The sequence below is a fragment of the Scyliorhinus torazame genome, chromosome 12 (genome assembly GCF_047496885.1).
Source record: "Scyliorhinus torazame isolate Kashiwa2021f chromosome 12, sScyTor2.1, whole genome shotgun sequence".
Taxonomy (NCBI): domain Eukaryota; kingdom Metazoa; phylum Chordata; class Chondrichthyes; order Carcharhiniformes; family Scyliorhinidae; genus Scyliorhinus; species Scyliorhinus torazame.
Genome location: NC_092718.1, coordinates 38553965 through 38575799, shown reverse-complemented (window position 1 = coordinate 38575799; position 21835 = coordinate 38553965). Strand labels below are relative to the sequence as shown.

Genomic DNA, 21835 nt, shown 5'->3' with positions numbered 1-21835 from the left:
AAATATTACACTAAAACATGCATGCAACGTTCAGGTCTAAAAAACTTAACAAGTGTCCCCTGCAGACCTGAAATTCCATAACAAAACTGCAAAACAATGCCAAAACCCAAACACAAACTCCTTTTTAAATGCCAGGCTGATTAAAAGCATGTTTTCTGTGGTATATTTAAATTGGGGAATGTGAAATGAAATGAAAATGAAAATCACTTATTGTCACAAGTAGGCTTCAAATTAAGTTACTGTGAAAAGCACCTAGTCGCCACATTCCGGCACCTGTTCGAGGAGGCTGGTACGGGAATTGAACCGTGCTGCTGGCCTGCCTTGATCTGCTTTCAAAGCCAGTGATTTAGCCCTGTGCTAAACCAGCCCCTATGTCAAATTATCTGTGCAATTATATTAACATTAGAAATATTTTTTTAAATATTCATGATTAATTATAAGCCCCTCTTCTGTGGTTTTAAAGAGACTATTCAATCAGTAGGAATGTGCATGAAGTTAGCTGATCTCTGCAGGGAAATAAAAGTGAAAGGATCTGCCAAGGTTCCGATTCGTGGTCACCATCCAATGAACTTTTGTGGGAGACTGCTCGGGCAGAATCTAAATGTAGAACGTAGTTCCTGTTCAACCCATAGTAAATCTTCAAACCCTAAATCCCATCTGTCATCACACTTGCTTATTACCAGACTCTGGCTCTATCTCACTATCGTTAAAACCGCTATCCACTCTTTTGTATTCGGAGCACAACCTCATTGTCCTGCTGAGCGCAACCCAAATGTGAAACAACCACATCCTGTCCTGAATAAGTAATGTTTTCATCCCTTCAGGCTCTGAACACACTGGATTGAAAACATGAGTACTTGCTTCCAAATGTTTCTTTTTATTCATTCATGGGATGTCAATCCCCAATAGCCCTTCAACAGAGTGGCTTGCTCACATGTAGGCCAGACCAGTTAAGGATGGCAGATTTCCTTCCCTAAAGGACGAGTGAACCAAGTGGGTTTGATGACATTTAACAATGTTTTCATGATCATCATTAGACTAGCAATTCCAGATTTGTATGAAATGTAAATTTCATTATCTTCCATGATCAGATTTGAGCCTGGGTCCCCGCATTGCCCAGTGACAATAACACTATGCCACCAGCTCCCATCTTAACCCGTTATAAGAACATAAGAACTAGAAGCAGGAGTAGGCCATCTGTCCCCTCAAGCCTGCTCCACCATTCAATGAGATCATGGCTGATCTTTTGTGGACTCAGCTCCACTTTCCGGCCCGAACACCATAACCCTTAATCCCTTTATTCTTCAAAAAAACTATCTTTATCTTAAAAACATTTAATGAAGGAGCTTCTACTGCTTCACTGGGCAAGGAATTCCATAGATTCACAATCCTTTGGGTGAAGAAGTTCCTCCTAAACTCAGGCCTAAATCTACTTCCCCTTATTTTGAGGCTATGCCCCCTAGTTCTGCTTTCACCCGCCAGTGGAAACAACCTGCCCGCATCTATCCTATCTATTCCCTTCATAATTTTATATGTTTCTATAAGATCCCCCGTCATCCTTCTAAATTCCAATGAGTACAGTCCCAGTCTACTCAACCTCTCCTCGTAACCCAACCCCTTCAGCTCTGGGATTAACCTAGTGAATCTCCTCTGCACACCCTCCAGTGCCAGTACGTCCTTTCTCAAGTAAGGAGACCAAAACTGAACACGACTCCAGGTGTGGCCTAACACCTTATACAATCGCAGCATAACCTCCCTAGTCTTAAACTTCATCCCTCTAGCAATGAAGGACAAAATTCCATTTGCCTTCTTAATCACCTGTTGCACCTGTAAACCAACCTTTTGCAACTCATGCACGAGCACACCCAGGTCTCTCTGCACAGCAGCATGTTTTCATATTTTATCACTTAAATAATAATCCCTTTTGCTGTTATTCCTACCAAAATGGATAACCTCACATTTGTCAACATTGTATTCCATCTGCCAGACCCTAGCCCATTCACTTAGCCTATCCAAATCCCTCTGCAGACTTCCAGTATCCTCTGCACTTTTTGCTTTACCACTTATCGTAGTGTCATCTGCAAACTTGGACACGTTGCCCTTGGTCCCCAACTCCAAATCATCTATGTAAATTGTGAACAGTTGTGGGCCCAACACGGATCCCTGAGGGACACCACTAGCTACTGATTGCCAACCAGAGAAACACCCATTAATCCCCACTCTTTGCTTTCTATTAATTAACCAATCCTCTATCCATGCTGCTACTTTCCCCTTAATGCCATGCATCTTTATCTTATGCAGCAACCTTTTGTGTGGCACCTTGTCAAAGGCTTTCAGGAAATCCAGATATACCACATCCATTGGCTCCCCGTTATCTACCGCACTGGTAATGTCCTCAAAAAATTCCACTAAATTAGTTAGGCACGACCTGCCCTTTATGAACCCATGCTGCGTCGGCCCAATGGGACAATTTCCATCCAGATGCCTCGCTATTTCTTCCTTGATGATAGATTCCAGCATCTTCCCTACTACCGAAGTTAAGCTCACTGGCCTATAATTACCTACTTTCTGCCTACCTCCTTTTTTAAACAGTGGTGTCACGTTTGCTAATTTCCAATCCGCCGGGACAACTCCAGAGTCTAGTGAATTTTGGTAAATTATCACTAGTGCATTTGCAATTTCCCTAGCCATCTCTTTTAGCACTCTGGGATGCATTCCATCAGGGCCAGGAGACTGGTCTACCTTTAGCCCCATTAGCTTGCTTATCACTACCTCCTTGGTGATAACAATCCTCTCAAGGTCCTCACCTTTCATAGCCTCATTTCCATCAGTCACTGGCATGTTATTTGTGTCTTCCACTGTGAAGACTGACCCAAAAAACCTGTTCAGTTCCTCAGCCATTTCCTCATCTCCCATTATTAAATCTCCCTTCTCATCCTCTAAAGGACCAATATTTACCGTAGCCACTCTTTTTTGTTTTATGTATTTGTAGAAACTTTTACTATCTGTTTTTATATTCTTATAGCTTTTTTAGTAGATTTCTGTTGCCCCCTAAAGATTTCCCAGTCCTCTAGTCTCCCACTAATCTTTGCCACATTGTATGCTTTTTCCTTCAATTTGATACTCTCCCTTATTTCCTTAGATATCCACGGTCGATTTTCCCTCTTTCTACCGTCCTTCCTTTTTGTTGGTATAAACCTATGCTGAGCACTGTGAAAAATCGCTTGGAAGGTTCTCCACTGTTCCTCAACTGTTTCACCATAAAGTCTTTGCTCCCAGTCTACCTTAGCTAGTTCTTCTCTCATCCCATTGTAATCTCCTTTGTTTAAGCACAAAACACTGGTGCTTGATTTTACCTTCTCACCCTCCATCTGTATTTTAAATTCCACCATATTGTGATTGCTCCTTCCGAGAGGATCCCTAACTATGGGATCCTATGTTACCCATAAGATCGTAAGATATATGAGCAGAATTTGGCCATTAAGCCCATCAAGCCTGCTCCACCATCAATCATGGCTATGTTCCTCATCCCCATTCTCCTGTCTTCACCAATAACCCCTGACCCTCTTATTAATCAAGAACCTATCTCTGTCCTAAAGACACTCAAGTAATTTGGCCTCCACTCTTGCCCTACTTCGGTAATGCTTAGTTGCAAGCCCCAACCCACACCATCCAGTTTTCTGTCATTGGCAAGCTACACATGTCCCTTGCCTACCTTCAGTAGTTGAACCCTTTTGGGCGAGATATAAAGGAGTGATTAATACCCAGGAATTGTGCTCCCAATAAGAAGTCAATGCTGTCAGGAGTAAGAAAGGAGAAAACTGGTGAAATGGACATAAAATCCGAAGCCAATAGAAGGGTTTACCTCTTCAGGCAAAAGGACATCGACTTCTTCAAGAACTAGGTCTTCATTTTCTTCATCAGCCTGAATAAATGTGAACCACAATTCAAATCATGTTTCAATCTGCTTGATGCATTAGATTTTCAAATTATGGCAAGATGTGTTCAAATCTTCAAACCAATTGCAGTCCACTCATAGAACCTTAGAAACAGCGGGCACCCATTATTTGAATAACAGTATGATACTACAGATTAAAGCAATCTTCATTTGGAATTCTCTGCCTGAACAGAAGTCCTTTGCGATTATTTGCCGAAGCAGGTTACAAAATCGTAGCTATTTGCCTTAAGTGAAGGGTGAGGAGGCAGGCCCAGAGTCCACCTCAATATGGCCCATTTAAACCATAACTCAAGGAGAACATTCCAAAAACCCTCCCCAAGTTACTTCATGTTGTGGAGATGCCGGCGTTGGACTGGGGTGAGCACAGTAAGAAGTCTTACACCAGGTTAAAGTCCAACAGGTGTGTTTCGAATCACTAGCTTTCGGAGCACTGCTCCTTCCTGAGGTGAATGAAGAGGTGGGTTCCAGAAACATAGATATAGACAAAATCAAAAATGCAATACGATACTTTGAATGAGAGTATTTGCAGCTAATTAAGTCTACAGGTCCAGACGGAGCAACTGGAGAGAGGGATAATCACAGGTTAAAGAGGTGTGAATTGTCTCAAGCCATGACATTTGGTAGGATTTCGCAAGCCCAGGCCAGTTGGTGGGGGGGTGAATGTAATGCGATATGAATCCAAGGTCCCGATTGACTACTTCACAGCAGTTACTCCAACAATAAAAGTTGGATTTTATTGTTATTTTCCTTATCAGCTGTGCAGCCATTTTGTTGTGCTTGGTCAAACAATTAACATACTAAGCAAAAGGATTCGTTGTTGTTGTGAAGTAGCTCGAATCTCAAAATGTCCCTTTTGATTTCCCAAAATGGGCAGCATTACAAATAGAAATAATTTTAGTCGACTCTTGATGCGGAAACTGAAGAGGTTATGAAATCCACCTGGTCAGAGGATGTGTATATTATTGCCATATTTAAAAATTCTACCACTGTTCAAAATTAATACTGCATAGCTGATATCTGACAAGTCCAAAAGGTAACATGTAACAGTGGTCTTTCAATATATTTATGTGCGAGACTTCCGGTTGCGGCGATGACCAGCTAAGCCGCACGTTTCGGCACCTCCTGTTTCAACGGACTTTTGGGCTCTTATCGGGAGCCCCAACGGAATTTTTTTTACGGCCAAACCCAGTGTGAGGTGACAAAGGAAGAAGTCCCCCCCGGGTGTGGATGGAAAGGAGTGTCAGCAGTGTCCAGATTGCGGAGGATCCTCTGGAGCAGCGGCAGGGAAGAGAAGGGAGAAGCAAGATGGCGGCCGAGGGAGCCCAGATGGTATGGGGCCCGGAACAGCAGGAGTTCCTCCGATGATGTGTGGAGGAGCTCAAGAAAGAGGTGCTGGCGCCGATGTTACTGGCAATCGAGGGACTGAAGGAAACACAAAAGGTCCAGGCGATGGAACTCCGTGGAGTGAAGGCAAAGGCAGCCGAGAACGAAGACGAGATACAGGGTCTGGTGGTAAAAACGGAGACACACGAGGCACTACATAAGAGGTGCATAGAAAGGCTGGAAGCACTAGAGAACAGCTCGAGGAGGAAGAATCTAAGGATTTTAGGTCTCCCTGAAGGGACAGAGGGGGCTGATGCTGGGGCGTATGCGAGTACGATGCTCCATACCCTAATGGGAGGTGAGGCCCCAACGGGCCCCCTGGAAGTGGAGGGAGTGTACCGGGTCCTCGTGAGAAGACCAAAGGCAGGGGAAACACCACGAGCAATAGTGGTGAGGTTCCATCGCTACAGGGACAGGGAGATGGTCCTGAGTTGGGCTAAGAGGAGACGGAGCAGCAAGTGGGAGAACGCGGTGATACGCGTATATCAAGATTGAAGTGCGGAGGTGGCGAGAAGGAGGGCGAGCTTCAATCGGGCCAAGGCGGTGCTCCATAAGAAAGTCAAATTTGGGATGCTGCAGCCGGCAAGATTGTGTGTCACACACCAGGGCAAACACCACTACTTCGAGACGGCGGAGGAGGCATGGACATTCATTCAGGAAGAGAAATTGGACTAGACTTGAGAAATTGATGTCTGGAGAGAGGTAGCGAGGTGGTGGCACAGAAATGTAAAGTGGGGAGAGGGGAGGGCTAATACGTAAGAATGTTGGATGGGGAATTTTTTCTCCCCCCCCCCCGCCCCCTGAGCGGGGGGGACACGAAGAAATGTGGGCGCCGGCGGAAAAGGGGACAGGGAAGGGGAATGAGGGAACTGCGCCACTAGGGGCGGGGCCGAGAGGGAAGCGCAGGTTTTTCCCCGCGCTATGGAAATTGAGGCGGGAAAAAGGGCGCAGGAAGGAAGGGGGCAGGGAGGTCAAAGGATAAACGGGGGAAGCCGAGGTCAGCCAGAGTTAGCTGACTCCCGGAAGCAATATGGGGGGAGCAATCAAGCTAGAGGGGAATCTAGCGGGGGGGGGATTAACTGGGTTGCTGCTGCTGAGGGTAAGGGGGAGCTGATACGAGACGAGGTGGTCGGGACGGGAGGGCACCGTCTGGGGGACAGACGGGTGCGTGGGACCTGGGTGAGGAGCTGGCTTAAAAAAGGGGATGGCTAGGCGACGTAAATGGCCCCCCAACCCGGCTGATTACGTGGAATGTGAGAGGTTTAAATGGGCCGATTAAGAGGGCAAGGGTGTTTGCGCACTTAAAGAGACTGAAGGCGGACGTGGTTATGCTCCAGGACACGCACCTGAAATTGGCGGATCAGGTTAGACTGAGGAAAGAATGGGTGGGACAGGTATTCCACTCAGGGTTAGATGCGAAAAACAGAGGTGTGGCAATACTGGTGGGGAAACGGGTATCGTTCGAGGCTAAGACCATAGTGGTGGATAGTGGGGGCAGGTATGTGATGGTGAGTGGCAGATTGCAAGGTGAGGCGGTGGTACTGGTGAATGTATATGCCCCGAACTGGGATGACGCGGGATTCATGAAGCGAATGCTGGGACGTATCCCGGACCTGGAGGCGGGAAGCTTGGTAATGGGGGGGGGGGGGATTTTAACAGTGCTGGACCGGTCCAGATCCAGGACCGGGAGAAGGCCGGCAGCGGCCAAGGTGCTTTAGGGATTTATGGAGCAGATGGGAGGGGTAGATCCGTGGAGATTTGCTAGTCCGATGGGGAAAGAGTTTTCCTTCTTCTCCCACGTCCATAAAGTATACTCCCGGATAGACTTTTCTGTCTTGGGAAGGGCGCTGATCCCGAAAGTGGCAGGAACGGAGTACTCGGCTATAGCCGTTTCAGATCACGCCCCACATTGGGTGGATCTGGATCTAGGAGAGGAAAAGGAGCAGCGCCCACTTTGGAGATTAGACATGGGACTACTGGCGGACGAGGGGGTATGCGGAAGGGTGAGGGGATGCATCGAAAAATACCTGGAGGTCAATGATGATGGGGGAGGTCCAGGTGGGGGTAGTATGGGAAGCGCTGAAGGCGGTGGTTAGAGGAGAGCTGATTTCCATTAGAGCCCACAAGGGGAAACAAGAGGGTAAAGAAAGAGAGAGATTGGTAGGGGAAATTCTGAGGGTGGATAGGCAGTATGCGGAGGCCCCAGATGAAGGGCTATACAGGGAAAGACGAAGACTACAGACGGAGTTTGACCTGCTGACCACGGGAAAGGCGGAGACGCAGTGGAGGAAGGCACAGGGAATACAATATGAATATGGGGAAAAGGCGAGCCAGCTGCTGGCCCAACAACTTCGAAAGAGTGGGGTGGCGAGAGAGATCGGAGGAGTTAGGGACGAAACAGGAAAGATGGAGCAGAGAGCAGGGAAAGTGAACGAGGTGTTCAAGACATTTTATGAGAGGCTGTATAAGTCCCAACCCCCGGAGGTGAAAGAGGGAATGATGCACATTTTGGACCAGCTGGAGTTCCCGAGGGTGGAGGAGCAGGAGGTGGCAGATCTTGGGGCGCAGATTGAGGTGATCAAAGGAATTGGGAATATGCAAGCAGGGAAGGCCCCGGGATCAGATGGGTTCCCAGTGGAATTTTACAGGAAGTATATGGACCTGCTGGCCCCGCTTCTGGTGAGAACCTTCAATGAGGCTAAGGAAAGGGGGACACTACCCCCGACAATGTCGGAGGCGACGATATTGTTAATTCTGAAACGAGACAAATACCTGCTGCAGTGCGGGTCATACAGACCCATCTCCCTCCTAAACGTAGACGCCAAACTGCTGGCCAAAGTGATGGCGACAAGGGTAGAGGAGTGCGTCCCAGGGGTGGTACATGACGACCAGACAGGGTTTGTTAAAGGGAGACAATTGAACGCCAATATACAAAGGTTGCTGGGGGTGATGATGATGCCCCCACCGGAGGGGGAGGCAGAGATAGTGGTGGCGATGGATGCAGAGAAAGCATTCGATAGAGTGGAGTGGGACTATTTGTGGGAGATGCTGATGAGATTTGGGTTCGGGAGGGCTTCATTAGCTGGGTTAGACTCCTGTACGGGGCCCCGGTGGCAAGCGTTGTTACAAATAGGCAAAGATCGGGGTACTTCCGATTACATAGGGGTACAAGACAGGGGTGCCCCCTGTCCCCGTTACGGTTCACGTTGGCAATTGAGCCATTGGCCATACCGCTGAGAGACTCTAAGAAGTGGAGGGGGGTGCTTAGAGGGGGAGGGGAACATCGAGTGTCACTATATGCAGACGATTTACTGCTATATGTGGCGGACCCAGTAGAGGGGATGCCAGAGGTAATGCAGGAGTTTGGAGAGTTCTCGGGATATAAATTAAATATGGGAAAGAGCGAACTTTTTGTGATGCACCCCGGGGAACAGGGCAGGGGGATAGATGCCTTGCCGCTGAGGAGAGTGACAGGGAATTTTCGATACCTAGGGATTCAGGTGGCCAGGAACTGGGGAACCCTACACAAACTTAACCTGACGCGACTGGTAGAGCAGATGGAGGAGGACTTTAAGAGGTGGGATATGGTGCCCCTGTCATTGGCGGGCAGAGTACAGGCGGTCAAGATGGTGGTCCTCCCGAGGTTTCTTTTCGTGTTTCAGTGCCCCCCCATCCTGATTACTAAGGCCTTTTAAAAAAAAATACATAGGAGCATTACGAGCTTTGTATGGGCGGGAAAGACCCCAAGGGTAAAGAGGGGGTTCCTGCAGCGCAGTAGGGACAGAGGGGGATTGGCATTGCCGAGTCTGAGTGACTACTATTGGGCCACCAATGTGTCGATGGTCCGTAAGTGGATGAGGGAAGAGGAAGGTGCGGTGTGGAAAAGGCTGGAGATGGTGTCCTGTAAGGGAACAAGCCTGAAAGCGCTGGCGACAGCACCGCTACAGTTCTCCCCGAAAAGGTACACCACAAACCCAGTGGTGGTGGCGACCTTGAAGATCTGGGGGCAGTGGAGACGACACAGGGGAGTCCGACGGGTGCCTTGGTGTGGTCCCCGATAAGGAATAACCACAGGTTCGTCCCGGGGAGGTGGGGGATTTCAAAGTTGGCAGCGAGCAGGAATTAGTAAGCTGAAGGAACTGTTTGTGGACGGGACGTTTGCGAGTTTGGGAGCATTGGAAGAAAAATATAAGTTGCCACCAGGGAATGCTTTCCGATACATGCAAGTGAGGGCATTTACGAGGCAACAGGTGAGGGAATTTCCGCAACTCCCGACGCAAGGGATCCAGGATAGAGTGATTTCGGGGGCATGGGTTGGAGAAGGTAAAGTGTCCGAAATATACAGGGAGATGAGAGACGAGGGGGAGACGATGGTAGAGGAGCTGAAGGGAAAATGGGAAGAGGAGCTGGGGGAAGAGATTGAGGAGGGGCTGTGGGAAGATGCCGTAAGCAGGGTAAATTCCTCGTCCTCATGTGCCAGGCTTAGCCTGATTCAATTTAAGGTTCTACACAGGGCGCATATGACGGGAGCAAGACTGAGCAGGTTTTTTGGGGTGGAGGATAGGTGTGGGAGGTGCTCGGGAAGCTCGGCGAACCACACCCACATGTTCTGGTCGTGTCCGGCACTGCATGAGTTCTTGGAGGGTGTGGCAAGAGTGGTCTCAAAGGTGGTGGGGGTCCGGGTCAAACCAAGCTGGGGGTTAGCTATATTTGGGGTTGCAGAAGAACCGGGAGTGCAGGAGACGAAAGAGGCCGACGTTCTGGCCTTTGCGTCCCTAGTAGCCCGGCGAAGGATTCTACTCATGTGGAAAAAAGCGAAGCCCCCAGGCTTGGAGGCCTGGATAAACGACATGGCAGGGTTCATAAGACTGGAGCGAATAAAATATGCGTTAAGAGGATCGGCTCAGGGGTTCACCTGGCGGTGGCAACCGTTCCTTGACTATCTCGCGGAACGATAATGGAAAAACAGAAAGGACAGCAGCAGCAACCGAGGGGGGAGGGGGGGATCATCCTGTGTTTTTATTTTTTGCCAGTTGGTGATATTTGCTTTTTGTTTATCTCTTTTTTCATTTGTTGTTAGTTTAATATATTATTTAAATAACGTTTAATGCATATTTCTTTATTATGTTGTAAAAACGGAAAATCTCTGTTTGAAAAATGTCAATAAAATATATATTTTTAAAAATATATATTTATGCGCATTTGTTGTGCAATGTCTGATGAAACGGAGTTCCTTGAACATGTACTGCCATTTTGTTAAATCATGGCTAACCTGTACTAGTTACCAATTATCTGTCTTCAGTAACCCTAATTTTTTTCACCTAACAAAAATTCAGTGATCTTTGTCTAATACATTCCAATTAACCCAGAAACCTGTCTTTTATGGAAGAGAATTCCCGATTCCTACTCCCAGAGTGCTTCACGATTTCTCTTCTAAAAAAACTGATTTTCCTTACCCTGGATTCCCAAGTGGAAAAAGCTTCACTAACTATTCTATTAAATTCCTTTAGAATTCCAAACAGCTTGATTAGATGCCCCTCAATCCTCTATTGTCAAGGAAATACAAACTAATTTGTTGCAACGAGGCTTCATAATTTAACCATTTAAGCCTTTGTATGTATAACTCCAGTGAATCTGCATTTTATCACCTATCAGTTTATCCTCTATACCACCTTGATCACTTGTGTCCTGACAATCACTCTGAATTGCACCTATATCAACTTCCATCTGTTATAAAAAAGAGATTTATTTATGGCTTCCGGTTGTGGCTATGCCGAGGTAGGTCGCACGTTCGGCAGCTCCCGCTGGGAACGGACTTTTGGGCTCTTCAGAGGGGCCCCAATGGCAATTGTTCGACGGCTTCCAGTGTGGGAAGGTGACAGCAAGGTCCCCCCGACATTATATGGATTGGACCAGGAGTGGAGCGCTTAAAAAAGTGATCCTGGTGCAGCGAAAAGTGCGAGGGAGGAAAAGCAAGATGGCGGTGGGTGGAGACCAAGCAGCGTGGCGCAGTAGTCGCAGGAGTTTCTTAAACACTGCTTTGAGGAGCTGAGGACAGAAATGCTGGCACCAATTGAGAAGCTTGTGGGGATCCAGAAGGCCCAAGGGGCAGCGATCCGGGAGGTGCGGCAAAAAGCCTCGGAGAACGAGGACGAGATCTTGGGCCTGGCGGTGAAGGTGGAGGTGCACGAGGCGCTGCACAAGAGGTGGGCGGAAAAATTCGAGGACCTGGAGAATAGGTCGAAGAAGAAGAATCTTCGGATTCTGGGTCTCCCTGAAGGAGTGGAGGGGCCCATTGCCGGGGCATATGAGCACGATGCTCAATTCGCTGATGGGCGCGAGAGCTTTCCCGAGGGCCCTGGAGCTGGATGGGGCTCATCGGGTCCTGGCAAGGAGACCCAAAGCCAACGAGCCGCCAAGGGCTGTAGTGATCAGGTTCCACCGCTTTATGGACAGAGAGTGTGTCCTGAGATGGGCCAAAAATGAGCGGAGCAGCTGGTGGGAGAACACGGAGATCCGAATTTACCAGGACTGGAGTGCGGAGGTGGCTAAGAAGAGGGCTGGTTTTAACCGGGCTAAGGCAGTGCTCCATCGGAAGGAGGTGAAGTTCGGGATGCTGCAGCCAGCGCGATTGTGGGTCACGTTCCAAGATCGGCACCACTATTTTGAAACGCCTGATGAGGCATGGAACTTTGTCCAGACTGAAAGGTTGGACTCAAACTGAGGGTATGTCGTGGGGGGATGTTTACTGTGTTTACTGCGTTTGGGGAATGTTCTTTTTGTTTGAGTGCTGGATGGGGATGGGTGAATGGATTTGATGTGGGGACTGTGGGCGTCGGTGTTGGAGGGGCAGGGCCCCACAGAGGAAGAGGGGGGGGGTGGAGGCCCAGGGATGGGGAGTTGGGGTAAGGCCGCAAAAAGGAGCTGCGCCCGAGGGGGAGGGGCCGGCTCAGGAATGAGCGGGATTTTTCCCACGTTAGGGAAGGAACGGGGCCAGGCCCGGGGGGGGGGGGTGCGGTGCTGGAGAGGAGCGCACACAGACTGCCAAGGGGTGGGGGGGGGGATTCTGACACAGGGGGGTCGATGGAATGGCGGGAGAGGCCGGGATCAGTAGGAGTCAGCTGATTTACGGGAGTGTCATGAGGGGAGCAAAATGGCTAGATGAGGATCTAGCGGGGGTAGGGGGGAAACTGGGTTGCTGCTGCATTGGCCAAAGGGGAGCTGGAAGTAGGGGAAGTAGTCGTTGCGGGGGTCCGCTGCCTGGGGGGACTGGAGGGTGCGGGAGGGGCGGGCACGTGGCTGGCCTAGAAAAGGAGATGGCTAGTCGGCCCGGGTGTTCGCGCACTTAAAGGGATTGAAGACAGACGTGGTTATGCTCCAGGAGACACATCTGAAGGTGGCAGATTAGGTTAGGCTGAGAAAGGGATGGGTCGGACAGGTCTTTCATTCAGGGCTGGATGCGAAGAACAGAGGGGTTGCACTACTGGTGGGGAAGTGGGTGTCGTTCGAGGCGCTGAATATTGTTGTGGATAATGGAGGTCGATTTGTGATGGTGAGTGGTAGGTTGCAGGGGGTGCGGGTGGTACTGGTGAACGTATATGCCCCGAATTGGGATGATGCCGGATTTATGAAACGCATGCTGGGTCGGATTCCGGATCTGGAGGTAGGAAGCTTGATAAGGGGGGGGGGGGGGGGGGAAGAGAGAGGAGGAGAGGAGAGACGACTTCAACACGGTGCTGGACCCAGCACTGGACCGTTCTAGGTCCAGGACGGATAAGAGGCCGGCTGCGGCCAAGGTGCTCAGGGGGTTTGTGGACCAGATGGGGGGAGTGGATCCATTGAGGTTTGCCAGGGATTTTTCCTTCTTTTCCCACGTCCATAGAGCCTACTCCCGGCTAGATTTTTTCATTTTGAGTAGGGCGCTAATTGATCTTGAAGCGGGACAAGGATCCATTGCAATGTGGGTCGTATAGATCGATCTCGCTCCTCAATATTGACGCTAAGTTGCTGGCGAAGGTGCTGGCTCCGCGGATTGAGGACTGTGTCCCGGGGGTGATTCATGAGGACCAGACAGGATTTGTGAAGGGTAGGCAGCTAAATACAAATGTGCGGAGGCTCCTCAATGTGATTATGATGCCCTCGGTGGAGGGGGAAGCGGAGTTAGTGGCAGCTATGGACGCGGAGAAGGTCTTCGACCAGGTGGAGTGGGAGTATCTTTGGGAAGTGCTGCGGAGGTTTGGGTTCAGGGAGGGGTTCATCAGCTGGGTCAGGCTGCTATATAGAGCCCCGGTGGCGAGTGTGGCTACGAACCTGCGGAGGTCGGAGTACTTTCGGCTGTACCGGGGACAAGGCAGGGGTGCCTCTTATCCCCCTTGTTGTTTGCACTGAGGGAGTCCAGGAAATGGAGGGGACTGGTCCGGGGGAGGGGGGGGGAAAATGAGGAACACCGGGTGTCGTTGTATGCCGATGACCTGTTGTTATATGTTGCGGATCTAGTGGAGGGGTTGGCGGAGGTCATGCGTATCCTTCGGGAGTTCGGTGACTTTGAGGTATAAACTCAACGTTGGGAAGAGTGAGCTCTTTGTGGTGCATTCAGAGGACCAGGGAAGGGGGATAGACGAGCTACCGCTGAAGAGGGCGGAAAGGAGCTTTCGGTACCTAGGGATCCAAGTAGCTAGGAGTTGGGGGCCCTGCACAAGCTCAATTTGACACGGTTGGTGGAGCAGATGGAGGAGGATTTTAAAAGATGGGACATGCTGCCACTCTCACTAGCGGGTAGGGTGCAGTCGGTCAAAATGACGGTCCTCCCGAGGTTTCTCTTTGTGTTCCAGTGACTTCCCATTATGATCCCGCAAGGTCTTTTTCAAACGGGTATGCAGGAGCATCATGGGATTTGTGTGGGCGAATAAGACCCCGAGGGTGAAGAGTGTGTTTCTGGTGCGTAGCAGGGCCAGGGGAGGAGGGGGGGGGGCTGGAGCTGCTGAATTTGTGGGGCTATTATTGGGCATCCAATGTGGCGATGATCCGTAAGTGGGTAATGGAGGGAGAGGGGATGGCGTGGAAGAGGCTAGAGATGGCGTCCTGTGTGGGCACGAGCCTGAGGGCGCTGGGGGCGGCACCGCTGCCGCTCTAGTCGACAAGGTATACCACGAGTCCGGTGGTGGCGGCGACGCTGAAGATCTGGGGGCAGTGGAGGCGACACAGGGGCGAGGTGGGAGCCTCGGTTTGGTCCCCGATTCGGGAGAATCATCGGTTCGTCCCGGGAAGGATGGATGGGGGGTTTCGGAGCTGGCATCGGGCAGTGATTAGAAGAATGGGGGACCTGTTCATCGATGGGACGTTTGCGAGCCTAGGTGCGCTGGAGGAGAAGTTTGGGTTACCCCGGGATACGCTTTCAGGTACATGCAAGTGAGGGCGTTTGTGAGGCGGCAGATGTGGGAATTCCCGCCTCTCCCAGCACAGGGTATTCAGGACAGGGTGATTTCAGGTGTATGGGTTGGAAAAGGCAAGGTTACAGCGATTTACCAGGAGCTGAAGGAAGAGGAGGCGGCCTCGGTGGAGGAGTTAAAGGGCAAGTGGGAGGAGGAGCTTGGGGAGGAGATAGATGAGGGCCTGTGGGCTGATGCCCTGAGTAGGGTTAATTTTTCCTCCTCTGGCACCAGGCTCAGCCTAATACAGTTCAAAGTTACTCAGAGTGCATATGACAGGGGCGAGGTTGAGTAGGTTCTTTGGGGGTGGAGGACAGATGTGGGAGGTGCTCGGGGAGCCCGGCAAATCACGTCCATATGTTCTGGTCGTGCCCGGCGCTGGATGGGTTTTGCGAGGACTATGTCCAAGGTGGTGATCGCCCGGGTCAAACCAAGCTGGGGATTAGCATTATTTGGGGTATCGGATGAGCCGGCAGTGCAGGAGGCGAAAGAGGCCGGTATTCTGGCCTTTGCGTCCCTGGTAGCCCGGCGAAGGATTTTGCTACTATGGAAAGATGCGAAGCCCCCCCGTGTGGAAGCTTGGATCAATGATATGGCAGGGTTCACCAAGCTGGAGAGGATAAAGTTTGCCTTGCGAGGGTCTGTGCAACCGTTCCTTGACTATCTCGCGGAGCGTGAAGAGGTCAGCAGCAGCCCAAGGGCGGGGGGGGGGGGGGGGGGGTCTTTTGGGATGGCGTTTGGGTGAAGGTGTTTTTTTTTCTCTCCCTATTTGTGTTTTTAAATGTTATATGGGGGGGTTATTGTATATGGGGGAAATCCAATGTATAATTTCTGATTGTTGTGTTCTTGTTTCTTTCTTTTCGTTTGGAAGGGGGAGGGGGGGGGGATTGTTGAAAATTTGGATAAATATATTTTTCTTAAAAAAAGATTTATTTATAGTTCTCAATATCATGCAAAATTTTAAGTTGACCGATCCGGAATTCTGGACAATACTACAGCTTTTTGAGGGGCAGCACTTGGGATGGGGTCTGAACAAGGTTCTGTACAACTGAAGCATCACTTCTATTCCTCCACCTTTTGAGAAAAGGAACAATCCATGAGATTACTTTTCATTCCTGTGCACTAATCTCTGTACATGGACATCTAAATCCCTTTTCTTTGTCACAGCTCCTGGTTTCTCACCATTCAGAAAATATTCCAACAATTAAACGCGAAGCAGACTTCACTTAGTCTGTTTATGTATGTTTATAACTTCCTGCTACATAATTTAGTATACCTCCTAATTTAGTATAATCTCAATAATTACATTCCTAATTCAGTTTATTTTAATTTGACTAGGACAAAATTTATTGCCCATCTCAAAATGTCCTCAGCAAGTCCCTTCATCCAGGGATGATGGAATGACAAGATATTTTCACGTCAGGATGGCCTGCGACTTGTAGAGGAACTGAAGGGAACGGTGTTAGCTCGAGTTTGCTGTTTTTGCTTTTCTAGACAGAGTTGCTGCAGTGCATCGCTGAGAAATTGCTAAAGTTCTATTTATTATTCGTCTTTTGCAACCATGCGCCCTCGGCTCTCGTCTAGTCCATACTCAAGATTTAATTCTGTCCCTCAAATTTATTTGAAGCTTCATGTGAAGTCAGAGAGGTATTCAGCTGACATAATTTCCAAGCTGTCAGCCACCACCTGCACTGCCAAATGGGGTACAATCACAAAGCATAAATCATTCCATATACTTGTAATTCTAGAGACATGTTAGGCTGGAGGTTATTGAAGAATAAAATAATCAATTATTAACTTGCACCATGTATCCTGGCTTCTTTACTCTAATCTAATTACAATATATCCATGGATCAGTCACAGTCTAAAATTCACCAAAAAAAATTTAAATTTCCAGATAGTGCAGTTTATCGAAGACCCAATGAAATAAAATGATATTTCAAATTTGGAATGAGACAAAGGAACACTGCATTTTCAATGTTGTGAGAAAGAAACCCATTCACATGCATTTACCTGAACATGAGGAATGATTTTAGTGATTAGTACATACTTATGGGAGGTCAAACAAAGACGCAAACTAATCCTACAACATATGGCTAGACGTTTCACAATATTACAGCAAAAATCCAGATCTATTCAAAAATTGTTGCATGGTAACCAATTCTGAAATACTTCTGGTTATTTTCCAAATTACTTAGTTATGTACCTGGTCTTCTGGCTCCCCGTCATCCAGAGTTTTAGCATCAGGCTCATCTGCACTTGCAGGCAACTCTGCGCTGACTGAATCATCAGTTTTATCCATTTCCGCAGGCAACTCTCCACTGACCGAATCATCATTTTTATCCATTTCCTCAGTTTCGCTGATTTTTTGATCCTCTGGACCATCTTGATCACTTGTGTCCTGAGAATCACTCTGGATTGCATCTATATCAGCTTCCATCTGTTATAAAAGAGATTTATTTATACTTCTCAATATCATACAAAATTAGAAGTTGCCCGATCTGGGAATCTGGACAATAAATAAATAGCTGTGGGAGAAAAGAGCATTTTGAAATGTGAATGCAAAGGCGGATCATAGAATCCCTACAGTTTAGGAGGCCCTCAGAAAGAGCACCATACCTAGGCCCAATTCCCCACCCTATCCCTGTAACCCCACCTAGGGGCAATTTAGCATAGCCAATACACCTAACCTGCACATCTTTGGACTGTGGGAGGAAACCCACAGAGATACAGGAAGAATGTGCAAATTCCACACAGTCACCTGAGGTTGGAATCGAACCCGGGTCTCTGGCACTGAGAGGCAGCATTGCTAACCACTGTGTCACCGTGCTGCTGAGGATGGCACAGAACAGATCAGTGTAACAGTAGATTTCCTGGTAGGAGCAGCTACAAGCAGCTGCAGTATGAACACTTGGTTCACAATTAGCACATAACACACAAATATCTTTCACATGCCTGCAGAGCTTCAGTCTCTCGTTTTTACTAGGAACAGGAGCATGTCATCAAATCCCTCAAGCCCACTCTGCCATTCAATGAGATCATGACTGATTCACATCTCAGCTGGTTTGGCTTTATGCCCCTTGTTAACCCTACCTGACAAAAATCCACTGATCTCCACCTTGAGAACACCATGTGTCCGAACATTCACAGCTTTTGTGTGTGTTGAACCAAGGTCCCTGACGATGTGAAGCAACAGTGCTAACCACTATCCTAATGTGCTGCCCTTTCATTATGATCATGGCGGATCATGCAATCAATAGTCTGTTTCCGCATATCCACAAATCCTTTAATCACTTTAGCCCCCAAAGCTACATCTAACTCCTTGAAAATATATTATGTTTTGGCCACAACTCCTTTCTGTGGTAGAGACGTCCACAGGCTTGCCACTCTCTGAAGAAGACGACTCTCATCTCAGTCCTAAATGGTTTGTTCTGTATCCTCAGACTGTGTCCCCTGGTTCTGGACTTTCACATTCCCCTCTCTCAATCGATAGCAATTCAGGTAATCATCGGTCGTCCTGTTTTTGCTACCAAAGTGGATAATCTCACATTTGTCCACATTACACTGCACCTGCTATGCACTTGCCCACTCACTCAAACTTGTCCAAATCACACTGCAGCATCTCTAAATCGTCCTCGCAGCTCACCCTCCCACCAACTTTGTGTCATCTGCAAATATGGAGATACTAAATTTAGTTCCCTTAATTCATTAATATATATTGTGAATATCTGGCGTCCCAGCACCGATCCCTATGGTGCCCCACTAGTCACTGCCATCCATTTGTAAAAACACCCATTAATTCATACTCTTTGCCTGTCTGCCAACCAGTTTTCTATCCATCTCAATACGCTAGCCGAATCCCACGCGCTTTAATTTTACACACTAATCTCTTATGTGGAACTTTGTTGAAAGCCTTCTGCAAGTCCAAATAAACCACATCCGCTGGCTTCCCTCGTCAATTCTAATTACATCCTCGAAGAATTCCAGTAAATTTGTCAAGCATGATTTCCCTTTCGTAAATTCACGCTGACTGTTTTCCAAGTGCTCTGCTAGTAAATCTCTTATAATGTACTCTAAAATTTGCCCCATTACTGATGTCAGGCTGTCTTGTCCAAAATTCCCCACCTTTTCTCTACCTCCCTTTTTAAGTAGTGGGGTTAAAATAACTAATCTCCAATCTGTATAAACTTTTCCATGTTCTATAGAATCTTGGGAGGCCCATCAATGCATCCAGTATTTCTCGGGCCACTTCAAGTACTCTGGTATGTAGATTATCAGGCCTGGGGGTTTATCAGCCTTCAATTCCATCAAAGTCCCCAACACCATTTCCCAGATTTCTTTCAGTCCTCCCCTCTCACTAAATCCTTTGTTCCCTGACGTTTTTGGTATGTTACTTATGTCCTGCTTTGTGAAGATAGAACCAAAGTATGTATTTAGTTGATCAGCCTTCCCCATTATAAATCAACCAGTTTCTGACTGTAAAGGGACCTATATTTGTCTTCAACAATTTTCTTCTCTTCACATACCTATAGAAATTTGCACAGTTTTTATGTATCCCACAAGCTTACTCTACATTCCCGTTCACAATCAATCCCCTGGTTCTCCTTTGCTGAATTCTAAACTGCTCCCAATCCTCAAGCCAATTTGTATGCCTCTTACTGGGATCTAACCCTCCCTCTAATTTCCCTTGTAGGCCATGGTTTGGTCACCTTTCCAGTTTTACTTTGCAACAGACAGCAACGAACAATTACTGCAGTTCATGCACGTGCTCTTTGAATGTTTGCACATCCATGATTATCCCTTTAAGTAACTTTTCCCAATCCACCCTAGCCAACTTGAGCCTCATACCATTGTAGTTTCCTGTATTAAGATTCAAGATCATAGTCTCACCATCAACTACATCACTCTCCATCTTGATGAAGAATTCTATCATATTATCGTGGCTCATCCCCAAGAGACCTCACACAGCTAAATTGCCAATTATTGCTTTCTCATTACACAACACACTCTACATGTTTCCTCTACATATTGTTCCAGAAAACTATCCAAAATAAATTCCAGGAATTCCTCCTCTTATGGTATAGGTATCAATCTGATTTGCCCAATCTATATGCAGAATAAAGTCACCCATAATTATTGATGTTCCTTTATTGCATGCGTCTCTAATTTCTTTAATGCCTTTCCCAACATCGCCACTACAGTCTGACTGTCTATATAACCCCCACTAACTTTTATTGCCCCTTGGTGTTTCTCAGCTCTATCCATAGATTCCACATTGGAGCTAATATCTTTCCTCCCAATTGCGATAATTTGCTTTTTAACCAGCAATGCAACTCCACCGCCTTTTCTTTTTTGTCTTGCCTTCCTTTTAAAAAATGTTTTCTAATTAGGGGGAAATTTAGAGTGGCCAACCCACCTATCCTGTATTTCTTTGGGTTGTGGGGAGTGAGAACCACGCAGACACGGGGAGAATGTGCAAACTCCACAAAGACAGTGACCCGGGGCTGGGATTGAACCTGGGTCCTCGGCGCCAGGAGGCAGCAGTGCTAACCACTGCGCCATTCTGCCGCCTGTCTTGCCTTCCTAAATACTGAACGCTCCCAGATGTTCAGTTCCCACCCCTGGTCACTCTGCAGCCATGCTCCATAATCCCAACCATATCATACCGGTTTACATCTATTTGCGTGATCAATGCATCCACTTAATTGCACAGCTCTGCGCATTAAGGCACAAAGTCTTAAGGCTTTTCTTTTTAACATTACTTGCCCCTTTCAGAGTATTTTTTCACTGTGACACTGTTTGATTCTGGATCTTGATTGCTCTGCTTATCACTTTTGTTTTATTCGTTCCTCCTTCTTTGACTCCTGTATAGGTACCTACCCCCCTGCCATTTTAGATTAAAGCCTCCCCAACCACCCTCGCAAATATTCCCCCTAGGACATCAGTCCCGATCCTGCCCAGGCGCAACCCTCCCAGTTTGTACTGGTCCCACCTCCCCCTGAACCGGTCCCAATGTCCCAGGAATCTGGAACTCTCTCCACCACACCATGTCTTTAGACATGCACTCATCCGATATATCCTATTATTTCTACTCTAAGTAGCACATGACACTGGTAGCAATCCTGAGATCACAACCTTGGAGGTCCTACTTCCTATCTCACTATATTCTGCTTTTGGAACCTCATCCCTTTTTACCCATGTTGTGTACGACTACTGGCAGCTCACTCTCCCCCTTTAGAATGTCCTGTAGCCGTTCTTTACCCGAGCACTTGTGAGACAACATACCATCCTAGAGTCTTGCTTGCAGTCACAGAAACACCTATCTATTCTTCTTGCAATGGAATCCCTTATAAATTATTGCATTCCCACACTTTTTACTCCTCCACTGTGCAGCAGAGCAAACCGTGGTGCAATGAATTTGACAGGTGCAGCTTTCCCTGCGAGGCGATTCCCCTCAACAGTATCCAAAGCGGTATACTGTTTTTTCAGGGGAATAGTAAGAGGAGGTTCCTGCTCTGCCTGCCTAGTCCATTTGCTCTACCTGGTGGTCACCCATTCCCGTCCTGCCTGAGGACTCTTTAGCCTGCAGCGTGATCATCTTTCTATACGTGCTATCCATGATCCTTGCCACCTCACAGATGCTCCACTGTGCCCCGAGCCGCCACTCCAGCTCCGTACCCCGGCTTTCAGGGGCTGCAGCTAGAGACACTTCCTGCGCACATGCTGGCCCCAGGTACTGGAAATGTTCCCAGCTTCCTACATAGAACAGGAAGAGCACACCATGGCTTTGAGCTCACCTGCCATGACATGCCCCTTTAAATTAAATCTTTTGGAATACACTCAATACCAAATAATATTAATTACTCTAGGGCCATTCTTCCCAGCTCCTCGTTATTACAGAATAAAGCTAGCCCGTACAATCGATGAACCACAAAGTAAGACCTTAAAAACTATAAGCGATAATAGTAAATACTTACTTGACTGCCCCCTCAGTACTCAAAAGGGTCACCTCATTCCCAAACTCCCTCAATCACCAAACTACAACTTAAGTACTCCACTGCAGCCC

At 47.9% G+C, this 21835-nt stretch overlaps 1 protein-coding gene across 3 annotated transcripts in view; it reads right to left on the bottom strand.

Moving 5' to 3' along the window:
• Nucleotides 1–21835, bottom strand: part of sltm (SAFB-like, transcription modulator) — an 82412-nt gene that overhangs the window by 40383 nt on the left and 20194 nt on the right. For all 3 annotated transcript variants that reach the window (XM_072470707.1, XM_072470705.1, XM_072470706.1), the window contains exons 4-5: nucleotides 16976–17209; nucleotides 3866–3925 (exon numbers count right to left, since the gene is read on the bottom strand). In XM_072470707.1, the coding sequence (XP_072326808.1) occupies nucleotides 3866–3925; nucleotides 16976–17209 (294 nt within the window). The remainder of the gene's footprint in view (nucleotides 1–3865; nucleotides 3926–16975; nucleotides 17210–21835) is intronic.